This window comes from Buteo buteo, chromosome 24, assembly GCF_964188355.1.
Source record: "Buteo buteo chromosome 24, bButBut1.hap1.1, whole genome shotgun sequence".
Taxonomy (NCBI): domain Eukaryota; kingdom Metazoa; phylum Chordata; class Aves; order Accipitriformes; family Accipitridae; genus Buteo; species Buteo buteo.
In genome coordinates, this window is record NC_134194.1 from 10,682,176 (window position 1) to 10,698,582 (window position 16,407).

At 61.4% G+C, this 16,407-nt stretch overlaps 3 protein-coding genes across 4 annotated transcripts; all 3 read left to right on the top strand.

Moving 5' to 3' along the window:
• The first annotated feature begins 1,802 nt into the window (after positions 1-1,802).
• Positions 1,803-3,900, top strand: LOC142044313 (ADP-ribosylation factor-like protein 3). 2 transcript variants are annotated; one of them, XM_075056604.1, is made up of 6 exons: positions 1,803-1,820; positions 2,167-2,337; positions 2,425-2,541; positions 2,717-2,767; positions 3,570-3,755; positions 3,853-3,900. In XM_075056604.1, the coding sequence occupies exons 1-6, from the start codon at positions 1,803-1,805 to the stop codon at positions 3,898-3,900; spliced, it is 591 nt and encodes a 196-aa protein (XP_074912705.1). The 2 variants fall into 2 exon arrangements, with proteins under 2 accessions (XP_074912705.1, XP_074912706.1); XM_075056605.1 differs by having other exon boundaries at positions 2,194-2,337.
• Positions 3,901-5,369: 1,469 nt separating this feature from the next.
• On the top strand, positions 5,370-8,807 carry LMAN2 (lectin, mannose binding 2). Its single transcript, XM_075056682.1, has 8 exons — positions 5,370-5,541; positions 5,627-5,745; positions 5,869-5,986; positions 6,281-6,360; positions 7,492-7,653; positions 7,851-7,965; positions 8,294-8,413; positions 8,557-8,807. The coding sequence occupies exons 1-8, from the start codon at positions 5,400-5,402 to the stop codon at positions 8,715-8,717; spliced, it is 1,017 nt and encodes a 338-aa protein (XP_074912783.1). The 5' UTR covers positions 5,370-5,399; the 3' UTR covers positions 8,718-8,807.
• Positions 8,808-9,487: 680 nt separating this feature from the next.
• B4GALT7 (beta-1,4-galactosyltransferase 7) lies at positions 9,488-12,319 on the top strand. The gene is made up of 6 exons (XM_075056239.1): positions 9,488-9,612; positions 9,739-10,095; positions 10,804-11,029; positions 11,301-11,384; positions 11,563-11,667; positions 11,842-12,319. The coding sequence occupies exons 1-6, from the start codon at positions 9,566-9,568 to the stop codon at positions 11,995-11,997; spliced, it is 975 nt and encodes a 324-aa protein (XP_074912340.1). The 5' UTR covers positions 9,488-9,565; the 3' UTR covers positions 11,998-12,319.
• Positions 12,320-16,407: the final 4,088 nt, after the last annotated feature.

Genomic DNA, 16,407 nt, shown 5'->3' on the forward strand with positions numbered 1-16,407 from the left:
GCTGCCTTGGGGTCACCACACCATCGCCACCACTCCCAGCAGCCTGGGTAGCCTGAGGGGGCTCTTCCTGGGCATCACATCACCCCAGGGAAGGTGGGTGCAGGGGCAGGGGGGCATCAGCACGCCCAACGCACCCTGCCACCAGCCTGGTACCACTTGTCCCAGTCGCACCCGGGCAGGCACGCAGCTGCCTCCCAGATCCATGCCAAGCAGTGGGTCTGGGGGTGGCCCCCAGGGCCGTGCTGGTGCTGCTGCTGTTGGCGGCCGACATTTGGGGAGAGCTGCCTGCGCTGCAGATGCCGGCAGAGCCTGGCAGGGATGAGTGGTGGACGTGCAGCTTGGAGTCACCAAACTGATGCCTAAGCACTTTTGCCCATCTCCTAAGGTCGGGGTTCCATGTTGATCAGCAACCACAAACCAGTCAAGGATATTTTAGGGTATTTGTTAGGAAATATAAGTAACTAACAGTTACAGGATAAACCGCAGAGCACCATGGCAACCCACTCATGGAAATGCTAATAACTGGGACATAAGGTGGGTGATTAACCTATCAAAAGCAGAACCCTAACATTAAGTTGGGTGCAGATCTATGCAGAGAAAAATGAAGCGTTCCCACCGTGAACATGCACAAAAGCAGTGCGGCATTAACAGCTGCAGCCCTGGCAGGGTCTCCAGGCAGAGGTGAGCAGAGGGTGGCCCCTGCTGCTGCCCCTCTGCCCCCCGCTGCAGCACGGAGCAGCAGTGGGGTAGGGGGTGATTGTGCTTCTCCCCTTCCCTTTGTCGGAGCGTAGCTGTATTGTTTGGCTTGGCTTTGCAACAGGAGTTATAAATAAAAATGTCTCACCAAGAGTGCGTGACTCACGGTCCTCACCACAAGGATAACCTCTCTGCTAGGAAACCTGATCCGAGGACCAAACTGCGGCATGCAAGAATCAAAGACATTGCTTAATTAATATATTTAATCCAAATGGCGAATAGACAAGCCCCTCACCCCACCTGGGCTGGGGTGGGCTGCTGGGGAAGGTGCCTGTGCCCCTCCAGACCCCTGTCCTGTGCTATCCCCGACCTCTGGCTGCTGACAGCCCAGCCCTCGACCTGCTCCAGGGCCCAGTGGTTTCCCTCGATGGCAGCAGGGAGCTGACGTGGCCTTGACCAGCTGCAGCTGGGTGTGCCTCAGCATTAGCTCCTGTCATGCCCCAAGGGGGCAGCTGGTGGGTGCTGGTGTCACCTCACCCTGCTTGGGATGTGGGGACCGAGGATGTGCTGAGGCATCACCCCTCGCACGGAAAGCCGTGCCAGCCCTGTGCACCAGGGCACAACCGTGCCTGTGGCCTGCCTCCACTGCCTGGGGCAGCAGGCAGCATCCCCCCTCAGAGGCTGGGGCTGCAGTGCCTCTCCCGGCATCAGACACCGGCTGCACAGTTCCATTCCACCACCTTGCTCTGCCTGCGGCGATGCCTGTGGTGCCTGGATTCTGCATCCTCCTTCTGTGCTGCCATCCCTGAGCCGGAGCCTGGCCCTGTGGGGAGAGGGGACACCCTGTGCCTCAGAGCCCCAGCCCGGCGGGACCTGGCTTATCCCTGGGGGTGGGTGACGGCGGGGCGACAGCTGGCTGGGGGATTTGCCAAGGGCATTATTTAATGCTGTGGGTAAATGGAGAAACAGCAGCTAATTCTGGAGCCCATAATCCTCTTCCTCTCCCAGGGATGGGGTGCCTGCCAGACACGCAGCTGCTGGCGGGACCCCAGGACAAGCCCCAGGCAGCTCCCCAGGTGTGCTGCTGGCAGAGCGACTCCCAGACCATGGGTGATGTGCAGAAGGTAAGTGGGATCCAGTGACATCCTGCCTGCACCAGGGTGGGTGTGCTGGCACCAGCTCCCGGCTGCGGTGTCAAGCAGCCTGGCAGAGCAGGACCAGGGCTATACCCTGGGCTTGTCCCCCCCAGCACACCTAGGAGCTGGTAGGGCTCCCAGGGCAGGGACAGCACACCTTGGGGGGGGATTGGGGCTGGGCAGATCTGCCATGGGACCACCCTGAGCCTGGACACCTTGGGAGCCAAGCCCTGGCGCTAGCTCAGCCCATAGACACAGGGTACCCATGGCCAACAGAGCGCCCAGCTCCCCTCTCCGAAATGACAGTGCTCTGCAGTGACCTGGCACCCTGCAGGGCTCCCCCAGCACCCCATGCCCCCAGGGGCTGCTCTCCGTCATCCAGAGGCTGAAGGGTTCCCCGGAGCAGGAGCTCCGCATTGTCCTGCTGGGGCTGGACAACGCGGGGAAGACCACGCTGCTGAAACGCCTGGCGTCCGAGGAGGTCAGCACCATCACCCCCACCCAGGTAGGTGCTGCTGGGGGCCAGGGCAGCGGGAGGGCGGCAGGTCCTACCCTTCCCTTGGGTGATGCTGGGGTTTGTGTCCCCGTGCAGGGCTTCAACATAAAGAGCGTCCACTCACATGGCTTCAAGCTAAACGTCTGGGATATCGGGGGCCAGCGCTCCATCCGCCCGTACTGGAAGAAATATCTGGGCAGCACAGACCTGCTGGTGAGTGGGGCGGCCACCTGCAGCCCCCCACAGCCCCGTGCGTGGAGACCCATGCCCTCTGCGTGGGGCTCTGTACCTCGTACCCCAGCAGAGGCATGTGGCCCCTGCAAAAGGCAGTGGGCCGTGCAGCCGGGCAAGGAGGAGCTGCTGACTGTCCGTTTTGTCCCCATGGCAGATTTATGTTATTGACAGCGCAGACCAGAAGCGTTTCGAGGAGACAGGGCAGGTATGAGGGGTCCAGTGGGGGGTGGGTGTGGGGTCCTGGGGCTCAGATCCATCTGGCACGAGCTCTTTGAAGACTGGAGCAGGGAGCGAGGCTGCTCTTTATCATGCGGCAGTGCTACTGTGGGGGCCAAGCTGTCCCCAGAGCTATTTGGGAAGGGGTCATGATCAGAGTCTCAGCACGCAAAGCCACCCCACTCTATGGCAGATCCGTGTCCAGGAGCTCCCCCAAAGCCAGGTGCGATGCCCCAGGGGTACCCGGCACAGGGGTAACTCTGCCCCTGATGAAAGTGACCCCTTGGTCACCAGCACTCCTGCCACCTCCCCAGTGCCAGGTTAGCGATACGACCAAGCAAAGGTTTACAAGTAGCGAATTCAGAGTTACAAACCCTGAGAATGAAGCCGGAGAGGGGAAGGTGAGACTCCGAGTGCCAGTCTTGGCTGTACTGGCACCAGACGGCGGCGTGGGTGTGCCAGACAGCACAGGGCTGACAGCAGCCTCCTGTAGCTGCCCTTTGCCCCAGGCTCTCGGTGCCTGGAGTGCTTCAGCCCTCAGGTAGTACTGTGCGAGTCCCACGTTCTCTTCAGGGCAGATGGAGCTTCAGGGGTGCATGTTTCTCCTTCGGGATGTCAACACCTCACAGCTTCTTTGGTTGCAATAAGAGCACCAGAGAGAGGGGAGTGAGGCACTTCGGGGGACCGAGGTGCCCCAGCCCGCCCTGGGCAGCTAAGGCAAGCAGTGCGGCAGCTCCATGGAGGAGGGCAGCAGCAGGCAGCAGCCCTGGGAGACGGTTCTCTCTTGGCAGGAGCTGGCAGAGCTCACCGAGGACGAGTCCCTCACGGGGGTCCCACTGCTGGTGTTTGCCAACAAGCAGGACCTAGTGACTGCAGCACCTGCAGCTGAAATTGCAGAAGGGCTGAGCCTCCACACCTACCGGGACCGGGAATGGCAGATCCAGGCCTGCTCAGCCTTGTCTGGGGAAGGAGTACAGGTAGAGATGAGGGCCTGTAGGCTCTGCAGAGGTGGGAGAGGACCCAAGAATCTGCCATGCTTTTGGGGCTGTGCTCACATATCTCTCTTCCCTCCAGGATGGGATGAACTGGATTTCCAGCCAGATCATGAACAGGAAGAAGTGAGAGTTGCAAAGTACCAGACAAGACTGAGCTGCAGGTCCCTAAGCCATGGCCAACCCCCCTGGTCCCTAGACTGCCCCCAAGGGCTCGGCTGAGCCCTGAGCCTCAGGCTGCCATGCTCAGATGGGCTTCCCACCCAGTCTTTAACTATCAGTTGGCTTCCCTTCTCCGGGCCTCCTGGGCTTCCACGGGCTCCTCATACCCTCCAACCCTCCTGCAGCCCCCGTGCTATTGGAGGGAAGCACATGTCCCACTGTGTCAAGGGCTTGCACACCTCCAGAATGAGAACCTGCTCAGGACTTGTCCATCCGCACTGCTGGCACACCCCGCAGAGGCTGCTGCAACGCACACACTGCCCAGGGCACACTGGGCACCCCACGGCGCCACTGGCTACACCCTCAGACATGGCACGTACAGCCAACCAAATGGTGTGTATTCCTTTCCGCTTCTGTAGGATGTGACTGGTGCTGCCCCAGCCACAGCAGCTGGCTTTGGAAAGCCTGAGTTCAGTATCTTTCGCTGGCCAGAGGAGCTCCCACACATGCACGGGACCTGGGACAAGCACAAAGACACAGAGAGGACCTGGCTGGGCAGCCACCAATGGAGGTGTTTCATTGCCTGCTGACAGCCTTGGTTGCAGCCACGCTGCGCATGCCACCAAGAGGGGCTGCTCTGCAAGAGCCCCTGGGAAGCGCATCGTCCTAAATGCCCGGGAGCTGGGGCTTCTGTCGCCCCGCCGAAGATGCCCATCCCGAGGACTGGAAGATGCGGCTCCGTGGCTGAGCGCCCGCGCCTCTGGGGACGGGTGGGAGACAAGCCGCAGCGGGGCTGGGAGCCTTGCACTGTGCCAGGCCCTGGGCTGCAGCCCTGCCTGCCCGCAGGCGGCCCTCAATAAAGCTGCCTGTGACCTCCGCGCTGCCTCGGCCAGTCCTTCCCGCGGTGCTGGGACAGCGCTGCTCCCCGCCTCGCCGCTCTGCGGCCCGGCGAGGCCTGCGGGGCCCCGGGCCGGGGCCGGTCCCGGGGCCGGGACCCCCGGGCGGGCCGGGGCCGGAGCCGAGCCCCGTCCCTAACGCCTGGCGCCATCTTGTGTAGCGTTGCCATGGCGACAGGCTGCCGGGGACCGCCGCGTCAGTCAGCGCCGCCGGAGCGGATCACGTGTCCCGCGGGCGGCACGAGCCGCGCACGTTCCCGCGCGCACGTGACTGGCATGAGGAGGGAGCGCGGACTACAGCTCCCGGCATGCTGCGCGCCGCCGCCGCGCAGTGCACGCCGGGAGGCGCTCTGCCGCTCCTCCCCTCCCTCCCAACCGCCCCGCCCAAAGCACGGCGGGAGCTGCGTGCCTCTCTGGCTCCGCCCCCTTCCCTGCCATAGGCGGGCAGGAGTGACGTTTACCCGCGGAGGCGTGTACGCGGTGGTGTGAGGGCTTCTGATTGGTGGCGCGGGCTGCCGTTCCCGGGCGGGGCTGAGGGCGGGAGCGGCGCGCCGGAAGGCGGAAGCGGAGGATGGCGGCGGGTGCGGGCGGGCTGCTGGCGGCGGCGGCGCTGCTGTTGGCGGTGGCCGGGCCGCGCCCGGCGCCCGCCGAGCTCACGGATGGCAACAGCGAGCACCTGAAGCGGGAGCATTCGCTGATGAAGCCGTATCAGGGTGAGCGCGGGGCCGGGCGGGAGGGCCGGGCGGACGCCCCGCGGCGGCCCGGGCTGAGCCGCGCTCGCTCTCTGCCGCTTTGCAGGCGCGGGCTCCGCCGCGATGCCGCTGTGGGACTTCCAGGGCAGCACCATGGTCACTAGCCAATACGTCCGCCTGACGCCCGACGAGCGCAGCCGGGAGGGCTCCATCTGGAACCGTGTGGTGAGAGCCCGGGGGCAGACCGGCGGGGGGGCGGGGGCCCGGGGGGTGACCGGCGGGGGCCCGGAGCGGCCCCATCGCCTCTCCCGGCTCTTGGACTGACGCCGCTGGGCGGTCTCCGCGCAGCCCTGCTTCCTCAAGGACTGGGAGCTCCACGTCCACTTCAAGATCCATGGAGCTGGCAAGAAGAACCTGCATGGGGACGGCCTGGCGCTGTGGTACACGCAGGAGCGGCTGGTGCCAGGTACGGTGCGCAGCCGGGGGGCTGCCTGGCTGGGCTGAGGCCCTGTCGGCACTCATGCATGCCCTGGGGCAGCCCAGGTTGCTGCCCCTGCCCTGGAAAGTTTCTTGCCAGGGAGGGTGTTTGAGCTCCCCTCTGTCTGGTTTCACTAGATCAGGATGGTGCTTTCTGCCCCGGGAGCAGGTGCCCTCAGTCATCTGCCTGGCAATAAACAGCTCTTACAGCTCTTTTCAATAGAAGTCTGAGCAGAAATTCTGTCTGAGCGCCTTCTGTTTCCAATGTTCTGCCCTGCTCCAGGTCCTGTCTTTGGCAGCAAGGACAACTTCCACGGACTGGCTATTTTCCTTGATACGTATCCCAATGATGAAGCAACAGAGGTGAGTAGTTTGGGGAGCTTGTTCAGTGCTGAGGAGGTTGTTTCCTCATGGCTTCGTGCTCCGAGTGCTTCACATCCGGACCGAGGAAAAGTCTCTCCTTACATGAGAGTGGGCCGCTCTTCCTGTCGTGGGAGCTGGTAAAGGCAAGAGTTTGCACATGCATTAACAGAGACAAGAAGGTCCTTGCTCCATCTTCTGCTATTGTTGACTACACAAATGTTTCTAAGGCCTTTCCCCTTCTGCCTGAGAGTGTGGCACGGGGCTGGTGTAAACTATGCATCACCTATTAAGTAAAATTAGAGGAACCAGCCTAAGAGTATATTCATCTTGAGTGTGTTTTCCTGAACTTCTCTGTGCTTTGGTTGCTCATTCCATGTTGTTTCTGGCCTTATTCTCTGTAACTTGGGTGTCTCTAAAAGAGAAACTCCTGGGCTGGCTTTTTGCTCCAGAATTCCCCGTGGCTGAAATACAGGTCAGTCCAGTGGGGACTGGTGGTCCTTTTCTTCTGTCCTGCTCTGTGTTTGTGGATCTTGTTGCAGCACAGTGAGAAATGTAACTGTGCTGGTGAGATCTATTGCACCAAAAATGTGATACTTGAGTCATAAAGCATCTGGAAATGACCCATCTCCCTGTTGTCTTGATGCTCACTGGGAGGTGAATTCTTGCCTCCAGTTGTCCTCTCCTGGTGTATGTAATCTACTGACTGCGAAGCCCTGAGTGTGGTTATGCTGCTTATGTGAGACTTCTGCCCATTCTGGGTCCTGTGCTCTGTTCTTACACTTCTTACCCGATCTGGTGCTTACTCTGTAAGTTTGGGGCGGTCTCATTGCCCTGGCTGTGCCATATGGTGTGGGCTCAGGGCGAGTCTTGATACAAGTCAGCAATGGCTACTCTGCTTTAGCTAGAACAAGCTCTCACTCCATTTAGAAGCAGCTTTCTGCAGAAAATAAGCCTTGATTTCATTGTTCTGCCCTCTATGCCTGACTGTGCAGCAAAGCCGTGGCTCTGTTGCCACGCCTGGCTGAGATCCTCCTCTTGCTGAGGCTTCTGACCAGGCAGGGGAAGGTGGCTCTTGGTCTGCAGCTCGAAGGGTCCTGCAGACTGAAAGCAGTAGTGCTCTCCTCCCTGCAGCGCGTGTTCCCCTATATCTCTGCAATGGTGAACAACGGCTCCCTGACGTATGACCACAGTAAGGATGGGCGCTGGACAGAGCTAGCTGGGTGCACTGCCGACCTTCGGAACCAGAATCACGACACTTTCCTGGCAATTCGGTACTCCCGAGGTCGTCTCACGGTGAGATGTGGTGACACCTTCTGCAGGGTGTCTCTCGCATGTTAGACAAGGCAGTGCTGAGGGGTGGGTGTTGCTGTGTCAGTAGGTGACGTGGAGATGGTTTTCCTGCTTCTCCTGCGCCTCCAGCTCCAAGAGAGTTGCAGGTGGGCAGGATGGCAGCATGTGTTCCTGGTGTGACGCTCCCTTGGTCTTTACAGGTGATGACCGATGTGGAAGACAAGAATGAATGGAAGAACTGCATTGACATTGCAGGGGTGCAGCTGCCAACTGGCTACTTCTTTGGTGCTTCTGCTGGCACTGGAGACTTGTCTGGTGAGAGGGGGCTTTGCTCACAGGAACACATGCTATTTGGAGCTTGGACTATAACACTGTGGATGCATTGGATGGCTTCAATGGCTTCCTTTCCCTGAATTGTTCACCAGTCTCTTGAAAACCTCTTGGGTAGGGACACGTGGCCTGGGAAAGGAGGCATCTGAGAGCTAAGGAACATCCCAAATTGCAGTTTGATACCTGGGGTGTGAGGGTGGCTTGAGAGGGAAGGAGACCTGGACCTAGCAGAGCACGGTCCTAGGGGAGCTCTGAGTGCGTGGACATCTCTCGGAGCTTCTGACAGTGTTTGGTGCTGATGGTTGTTTCCCAGACAATCACGACATTATCTCGATGAAGCTATTCCAGCTCATGGTGGAGCACCCTCTAGAAGATGAGACCGTTGACTGGACCAAGATTGAGCCCAGTGTCAGCCTCCTTAAATCACCCAAAGGTGAGTCTCTGGGCTTTGGAAACCTTCAGTGGAGGACTGGGACTCTTAAAGGCCTGTTGAAAGGCATCAGAGCTGTGACACCCTGCGAGACCCCGCAGGAGCCGAGGTTGGGTTGGTCTCTGTAGCTGTTCTTATCCTTGCAGACAATGTGGATGACCCAACGGGGAATTTCCGAAGCGGGCCTCTGACAGGCTGGAAGGTGTTCTTGCTCCTGCTCTGTGCGCTGCTGGGCATCATCGTCTGCGCTGTGGTGGGAGCTGTGGTCTTCCAGAAACGCCAGGAGCGGAACAAGCGTTTCTACTAGCAGAAGCCCTGGGCAGCGGCCTGTGCCCAAACCCATCTTTTCTACGGGGAGCTGTAAAAACTGTGGTTTCTAAAAGCTGTTTCTGAGAAATATCAGAAGTATTTTCTTATCTGTCTGTTTGGCTGTGACCCGTGCCCGGCCCTTGGCGTCTGGTGGCTTGGACCGAGGGGGGTGATGCCTGCTGGGGCCCCCAGGGCTGCAGTGCGGGAGCCTGGAGGTCTTTCCCCTGTTTTTCCAGTGCTCCCCCCACCAGACGAGACCTGCCGTGCTGCCTGTGTGTGGGGGGGGGGGCGGAGGGCGAGTAGCGGCGGGTGTGAATGTAAGGGGGCTGTGGGGAGGGGGCTGAGTGGGGCATTAAAGGACTGACACCACCTGCGGCTCTGGCTCTGTCTGGGGTGGGAAAAGGGGGTGGGCTGGGGGATAGGAGAGAGCTGGGGGGTGTCTTTGGGTGTTGGGGCTGGGCTGGGAGGGGGTGTTGTTGCCCCCGGGGGGGGTCCGAGCTTGGTGGTGGTTTGTCCTTGGAGTGGGGGGGGGGGGGAATCCCCGGAGGGTCCCAGAGGAATTGGGGGGGACGATGACACACACACCAAGGAACAGGGGCTGTCCCGGAGGTTTCGGGGTGCCCGGCGGAGGGGAGTCCCCGGCCAGCGGGGCGTGCGTGGGGGCGTGTGTGTCCCCGCAGGCCCGGGCCCGCCCCCGGCCCGCCCCGCCGGGCGGAAGGGAGCGGAGCGGAACGGCGGGGCCGGGCCGTGTTTCCGGCGGGGGGGGGGGGGGGGGGGTATTAGCGGCGGGGCGCAGCCAGCGTGTCCCGCGGCGGCGGGGCCGGGTGGCGGGGCCGGCCGAGCGCCATGGGCCCGGCCCGCCGCAGGGCCGCGCTCCGCCTGCGCGGCGGCGGGTGAGCGGGGCGACAGCGGGCGGGGGTGTGTGTGTGTGTGTGTGTGTGGTGGGGAGTTTGGGGGGGGGGTGTGGTGGGGCTCGGGGGTCCCCGCCGGCCGCTGACCCCCGCCCGCTGTGCCCCCAGGTCCCCGCCGCTGCTGGGCCTGCTGCCCGGCCGGTTCTCCGTCTTCCCGCTCTTCTTCCTGGCGCTGCTCCTGGGCTTCGCCTCGCTGCTCTGGCTCCAGCTCAGCTGCTCGGGTGAGGGGCCGGTTCCCGGCGGTGGGCAGAGCCGGGGGGCTCCCCGCCAGCCCTGCCCGCCCCAGGTCCCCCTCCTGCCGGCGGAGGACGAGCCGTCGTGGGGTCCCCACCGCCTGGCTCTGCTCGTCCCATTCCGAGAGCGCTTCGAGGAGCTGCTGGCCTTCGTGCCCTACATGCACCGCTTCCTGAGCAAGAAGAGGATCCGCCATCACATCTTCGTCCTCAACCAGGTGGATCATTTCAGGTAGCGTCTCCCCTCGCCACGGCGAAGCCCGGCAGAAAAAGGGAGCGAGGGGGCCCTTCTCCAAAACTTTGTCCCTGCTGAGAGGGTGTCCCGCTTGCCTCTGGCGGTGTGGAGAAGTGTAGGGCCTGGGCAAGGGGGAGTCGGGGCTGGGCCGTGATGCTCTGCCCAAATTTACTCACTCTAGAGCTTATAGAAGGGCAAAACAATACTTTACTTCTCTCTTTCTAAGCAAGAGGAGAATTATCTACCCGCAGATACTTCAGCTTTCCCCTCAGTGTCGCAGGTCTATAGCAGCAAACATCTGGGGACAGTGAAATTCAAAGAAATACTGTGGGCGGTTTGGAAATGCTGTTGCTCAGCCCCTGCTCACTGTCCGGTACCTGCCTGCAGCCCCGGTGGGTGCTGTGGAGCTCCCCAGCCAGCCTTGGGCAGGACGGTGCTTGCTGTAGCCCCTTGGGGTCTCTAGTGGCCAAACCCCTGCCCATCACCATCAGGGTCAGCGTGTGCTGCCTGCGTAGGTAGAAGCAGGGGTGCAGCTTCAGGAGGGACAGCTGTGGCACCCGGCACTGTGGAGACAGGGAACACCATGTTTGTGTGTGCCCCCATTTGGGGACCAGTTGAACACCTAGCATTGAGGAGCACAGGAGAGGGATGTGAAGGGACGGTGGCTGCTGTGCGTGGCTCTGAGACAACCTGGTCCCATGGCAGGTTTAACAGGGCATCCCTGATCAACGTGGGCTTCCTGGAGAGCGGCAACGACACCGACTACATTGCGATGCATGATGTCGATCTCCTGCCCCTCAACGAGCAGCTGGACTACAGCTTCCCGGAGGCAGGGCCCTTCCACGTTGCATCCCCAGAGCTGCACCCGCTCTACCACTATAAGACCTATGTGGGTGGCATCCTGCTGCTCACCAAGCAGCACTATGAGATGGTAAGTGTGTGTGTAGGATGTCAGAGCCGGTTTGGGGCAGGGGCTATGACATTGTCTTGGTGGACAGTTGTACGTTTTGTGCTCCACGCTTGGGAAGCGGGGAAAGGAGTCAAAATGGTTTGGGGACAGCCTGCGGTGTGAGCTGGTGGGGGACGGGAGAGGGGAGGCTCTGCTGGTGCTCAGGGCTTGCGATGCTGGTGTCTGCTCCTCTGCGGTGCGTGGAGTTGTGCTGGACTGGACCTTGGCTGGTACGGTGCCCCTCTCGTTCCAGTGCAACGGCATGTCCAACCGTTTCTGGGGCTGGGGACGGGAGGATGATGAGTTTTATCGACGTATCAAAGGAGCCGGTCTCCAGGTAAGGGGTGCTCCATGGCCTCCTAGGTTGAAATTGCCCTTAGTATCTCCCCACCCGGCCCCTGGCTGTAGCTGCCCAGGTCAGGAGCTGGGGAAGGCAGACCTTCTGCGCTCCCTGCTCCAATAGTAGGCGCAGCAAGTTTTCTGGTAACTTTATAGAAGCTTTGCTCTCCTTCCAGGTTCGCCGTCCCTCTGGAATCACAACTGGATACGAGACTTTCCAGCACCTGCACGACCCAGCTTGGAGGAAGAGAGACCAGAAGCGCATTGCTGCACAGAAGCAGGTGAGACCTCAGTGTGGTCAAGGGGAACCACAGGAGATTTGGGTTGTGATCATGTGCTCTGAGCCCACCTTGCTCATGTCCTCCCCTGCCAGCTCTGCGCTCCCTCCCTGGGCACTGGGTGCTTCCTTCTCTGCTGGAAGCCAGCGTGGGCTGAATGGTCTTTCTCTTCCTCAGGAACAGTTTAAGGTGGATCGGGAGGGAGGTCTGAACAACGTGAGGTACCGAATTGAGTCACGGACAGCTCTGAGTGTGGCAGGAGCCCCTTGCACCGTCCTTAATATCTTGTTGGACTGTGACACAAGCGAGACCCCTTGGTGCACGTTTGGCTGAGCCCGTCTCCCGTGTGCCAGTCGTGTGTGCTGTGCTTGTGCCAAGACGACGGGGCTGCCACCGAGCTGCTGGGAGCAGGCAGGATTTTTGCAGCAGACGAGCATGGTGGTGCTGGCGAGACACAGAGAAACAGAAAAGGCCGAGAACCAGGAACCGGGCTTTGCTGGGACCAACAGAAGAGGCCAAGAGTGGGACTCGGTGGCGTCGCTGCGGACACTGGTGCTGCGTCCCAGGGCAGGTGCAGGAGGCAATTTTCCCGCGCTGGACATGGCTGACCTGCCACCTAGCTCAGAGGACAATAAAGAACTATCAGGGCACCTGTGAGCTGTGAATGCCCTGGGCTGTGCCGTGCAGCTCCTTTTTCCTGCTCCTTTCACCTTACTGGCTTCAGCGCACCTGTTTCTGGCTTGGCCCTGGCTACGCTCTGTCTGGACAGGCGATCTGCTCTGGTTCGGAGGCCAAGCCAGTCTGAAACGGGCACCGAGTGAGATGATGCCTGTGTTTCAGCTGCCAGGTACCCCCAGGGCTGTGCTGTGGTCACCTCATTGCAGGAAGTGGTTGTGGTTGAGCCGTGCCCCGAGCTCCAGCATCTGCAGCTTTGCGGGATGTCAGCAGTTGAGGTAGCCCAGGACTTCTCTGTGGAGTAAGGAGGAGAGTTCTGACTGAACTGCTCCTTTCCTTGCCTGCCTTCTGTGGCATGTGGTGCCTCAGATTTTTCAGGGGGGTTGGAGACCCTGCTTTCCCCCCAGCAGCCCTGAGGGCAACTGGGATCTGCTCTGGCCCTGTATGAGGTGTCCTGGGAAGAACCGCAGTGCTGGTGAGGTGAAGTGCAGGAATTAGGATGGTTGCCTCTAACCCACCTGAGTTGAGGGGAGCAAGAGCTTTCCTGGGTGAGGCAGGGGCTGGGACGCTTTCCTTGGAGGTGGGAACAGGAGAGTTTGGGTTGATGAGGGAGAGGCAAGGCTGGGGGGGGGCTAGGCTGCTCACCCACTTGCTCTAGCTGCCCCGGCCCTGCTTTGCTGCCAGGCCAGTTTCTCCCATGTCGTGGCAGGACAAGGGCCTGGGCTGCCCCTTCCAGCAGGACAGGGGGTAGTTACTTGATGAGGGTATCACAGTGCTGGTCCCTTGCTGCGAGGGCTCTGCTGTGGGCTCGAGCCCCCCGCTGTGGATGTGGCTTGTCTGGGTCAGTGGACAGCTCGGAGAAGGTGACTGGGCAAAGGGCTGTACAGCCTTGGGGTGCTTGTGAGCAGGAGGTGACCGGGCAGATGCACCCTGCAAACCCTGGGTCCCCAGGAGCCCAACCCATGCGATGACCTGGGGACCCGCTACTGTCAGAGCAAGAGCAGCCCATGGGAAGTGGCAGCAGCACTGATGCTGTGTGCTGGGAGAGCGCCCTGGGACAGGAGACACGAGGAGGAGGAGGTGAGTGTCCTCCTCTGGCTGCTGGGAACGTTCCTGCGTGCTCTGCAGTGCTGGACCCAGGAGGTGGGGAAGCTGGTCATGTCCCAACAGGTGAGGAAGGGCCCTGGGGGCTGACAGTTGTTTGGGGTTGGTAGAAATCAGCCACACCAGCACCTTTTGCTGGGAAGTGGGATGTGTAGAGCTGGGCAGGGGGGCCGCATGCCTTGCTTGGGACCTGGCTCTTGAGCCCCAGGCGGGACCAGCGACCGTGGAGCAGTGCCTGGTCTGTGCTCGCTTGTGCTGGGAGCGAACAGGCGCTGTGACCTCTAGGATGCTGCCGCTGACCCTGGTCTGTCGAGGGGTGGCAGAGATGCCCGCCGACTCTCAAGGGAGACCCTTGCCGGCGCTGAGCTCCTGTCCTCCATCACCAGCCTGGCCTGGCTGCTTGCTCGGGCTGTTGGGTGAAATGGTGCTGTGCCGCTCCAGAGCGGAGGGTGCTTGGGCTGGCTCACAGACCGTGCCATGTGTGGGACTGTACTGTGCTGGCTCTGGGGTCTTGGCATGCATTTTGGGTGCTTCTGCCTCCTCAAGCTGGGCAGACCCAGCCGAGCAGCCGGTACCCCTCCATTCAGCCCCGTCGCCAGCGCTGGCACCAGGCCCTCCGCGTTTCCTGGCCCCCTTCTGTCCTTGTCCCCTGCCTGGCACTTCCTGGGGTGGTCGCTTTGCTGGGTGCCTGCAGATGTCCCCAGACAGAAGCTGTCACCATCCTGGGAAGACAAGTGGTCCTGGGGACGTGGCATCTCCGGGGAGGAGCGCCGGGATGAGGGAGGCAAAAGCATCAGAGCCAAGTGTGGGGGTTGTGTACTGTGTAGGGGCAGCAGGATGGGGCGTCTGGAGAGATCTGGTGCTGTCTGCTCTCCGTGCTGCTCCGGAGCTGGGTGAGGAGTCTGGAGCCCTGCGGACTGGGATGCGAGGGGGCCTGCCTCCCGAGGAAGAGGTTGAGGTGGCGGCACAGGGCGGTGAGGATCAGGCCATGCTGCTTTGCATCATCCAAGGCACAGGCAGGCCCAGCGTGTCCTCCTCCCCAGCTCGAGGCCTGTCCTCGCCCCAGGGCAATGTGGAGACGCGCTGCCCAAGAGTTCCCAACAGCCTCTTCAGCCTCGCGGCACCAAACCAGCACTGGTATCTCGCACAAAGATTGCAGGTAGGCTTGGACACATGGTGCAGTGCTCTGGAGGTGTTCCCGGGACCCGTCATGTCCCTCGCTGCGGTCAGCTGGAGGGAGATGTTGGCCCAGGAGCCCTACTCCGGTCTCTCCATCATGCAGGTTTTGGGATCGGCCACCTGTATGCCAGTCACTTACCGGTGCCTGAACTGGAGCCAGGGCTAGCGGAGGCAGATCAAAGTATTTCTCCGCGCTGTTCAAAATAGATGACACAGTTTCGGGCAGGTTTCATGAAGATGTAGATGTGCAGAAACAGAAGCATATGTGCACCTCACACTTTGCTCAGCGCTAAAGGCTCCTCTCCTGCTGCCTGGCAGCTATTTCTCAGCTCTGCTCACAGCCCCCTCATCCTCTGGTTGCTTTTATGGAAGAGGCGCCGTGCTGGAGACCCAGCTTCCTTTTATAGCCCTGAATGTGACTCTGAGGTCGCTTAGCTCCGTTCCCCCCCACGCGCTTCGTTATTAGCAATGGCCCAGCGGGAGGGGATGAGGTTTTTTTCCCCATCGCCTTTCTGCAGATGGATAACACCCTGCCTGCTGTCCCGGGAGCCCCGTGGAGCCGAGCTGTGAGGCCTCCTGGTGTTCCCATGCTTTCAGCAACCCTGAGGAGGGGGTCAGGATGCTCGGGGGCAGAGACAGCCTTTGGAGTCCCAGCCCTGCCCCTCTGCGACCCCCCTTCTGGGGCCCAAATTGCTGTCAGTGAGGCTGTGCGGGGGCACAGCAATCGGCTGGCTTTTCTTGTCAGGTTGTTTTAAACCGGGTGGTGCCCGGAGTGGTTTGCTGGTGGCCACATGAAATTGCTGTAGTATCATGGTGTGGGAGGGGGCCCGGGGGGATGAGGTGTGTGGAGAGAGTGGGCTGCGGAAAAACTGATGGGAGGCAGGAGCATCTCTGCCCAGAGAATGGGGCATCCCTGGCCACTGCAGTGTGCCAGACAGGACCAAGCCCAGGGCCATGCAGGAGTTGCCATCCCAGGGAGATGTACTCGGGGGAGCACAGCCCGGGGTGGAGATGTGGTGGCAGGAAACGGGGCAGACGGGAAGGAGGGGGGTGCGGCTGTGACCAGCACCCACTGAAGTCAGCCCAGCATCACTGCAACCTTGCCCAGACCGAGGCCCCAGCAGGATGCTGTTACTGCCTGCCGCCATGGGCATATGCCTGTCCCCACAGGCTGCCAGGGGTGCCCCATTCGTGGCTGAGCTCCAGGCAGAGGGCCGGGGCATCGCAGATGCATTCCTGGTGCCAGCAGGATGGGAAATGGCACCGTTGCAAAGGGCCCCCCTATTCAGAGGCCACGTGTGCTGCCGCTCCGGCGTGTAGCCGGGTGGTGAAAAGGAGCTGCGGGGAACAGGGAGGCCGGGGCCGGAGGGAGCAGTTGCGTGCCTTGGCACCGCACCTAGGATAATGCAAGCATGTGAGCCTGGCGAGCAGGGACCGGGGACAGTGTGTGTGTGTGGGTGAGCACTGGCAGCACAGCTTGAGGACTCTGGTGTGCGGCGGCGGGGGGCTGGCAGCGAGCAGGGCCCTGGTGCGCGAGCACGCCGGATACACACGTCCCCGAACCCCAGCTGGGGACAGTGTGGGTGCGATCCCTCCCTGGGGAGAGATGGGCACCGTGCACAGGCTACTGTGGAGACGGAGCAGGGCTGCTGCAGGTGTCCCGCTCCCTGAGGAGGCCGGGATACCCGGTGACCAGGTCTGCCCCGTGCTGGGATCCCTGCTCCCGGTGCCTGGCACGCTGCAGGGGTGGCGAGTGACAAAACCGGCTTCTAGCCAGGACGTGGC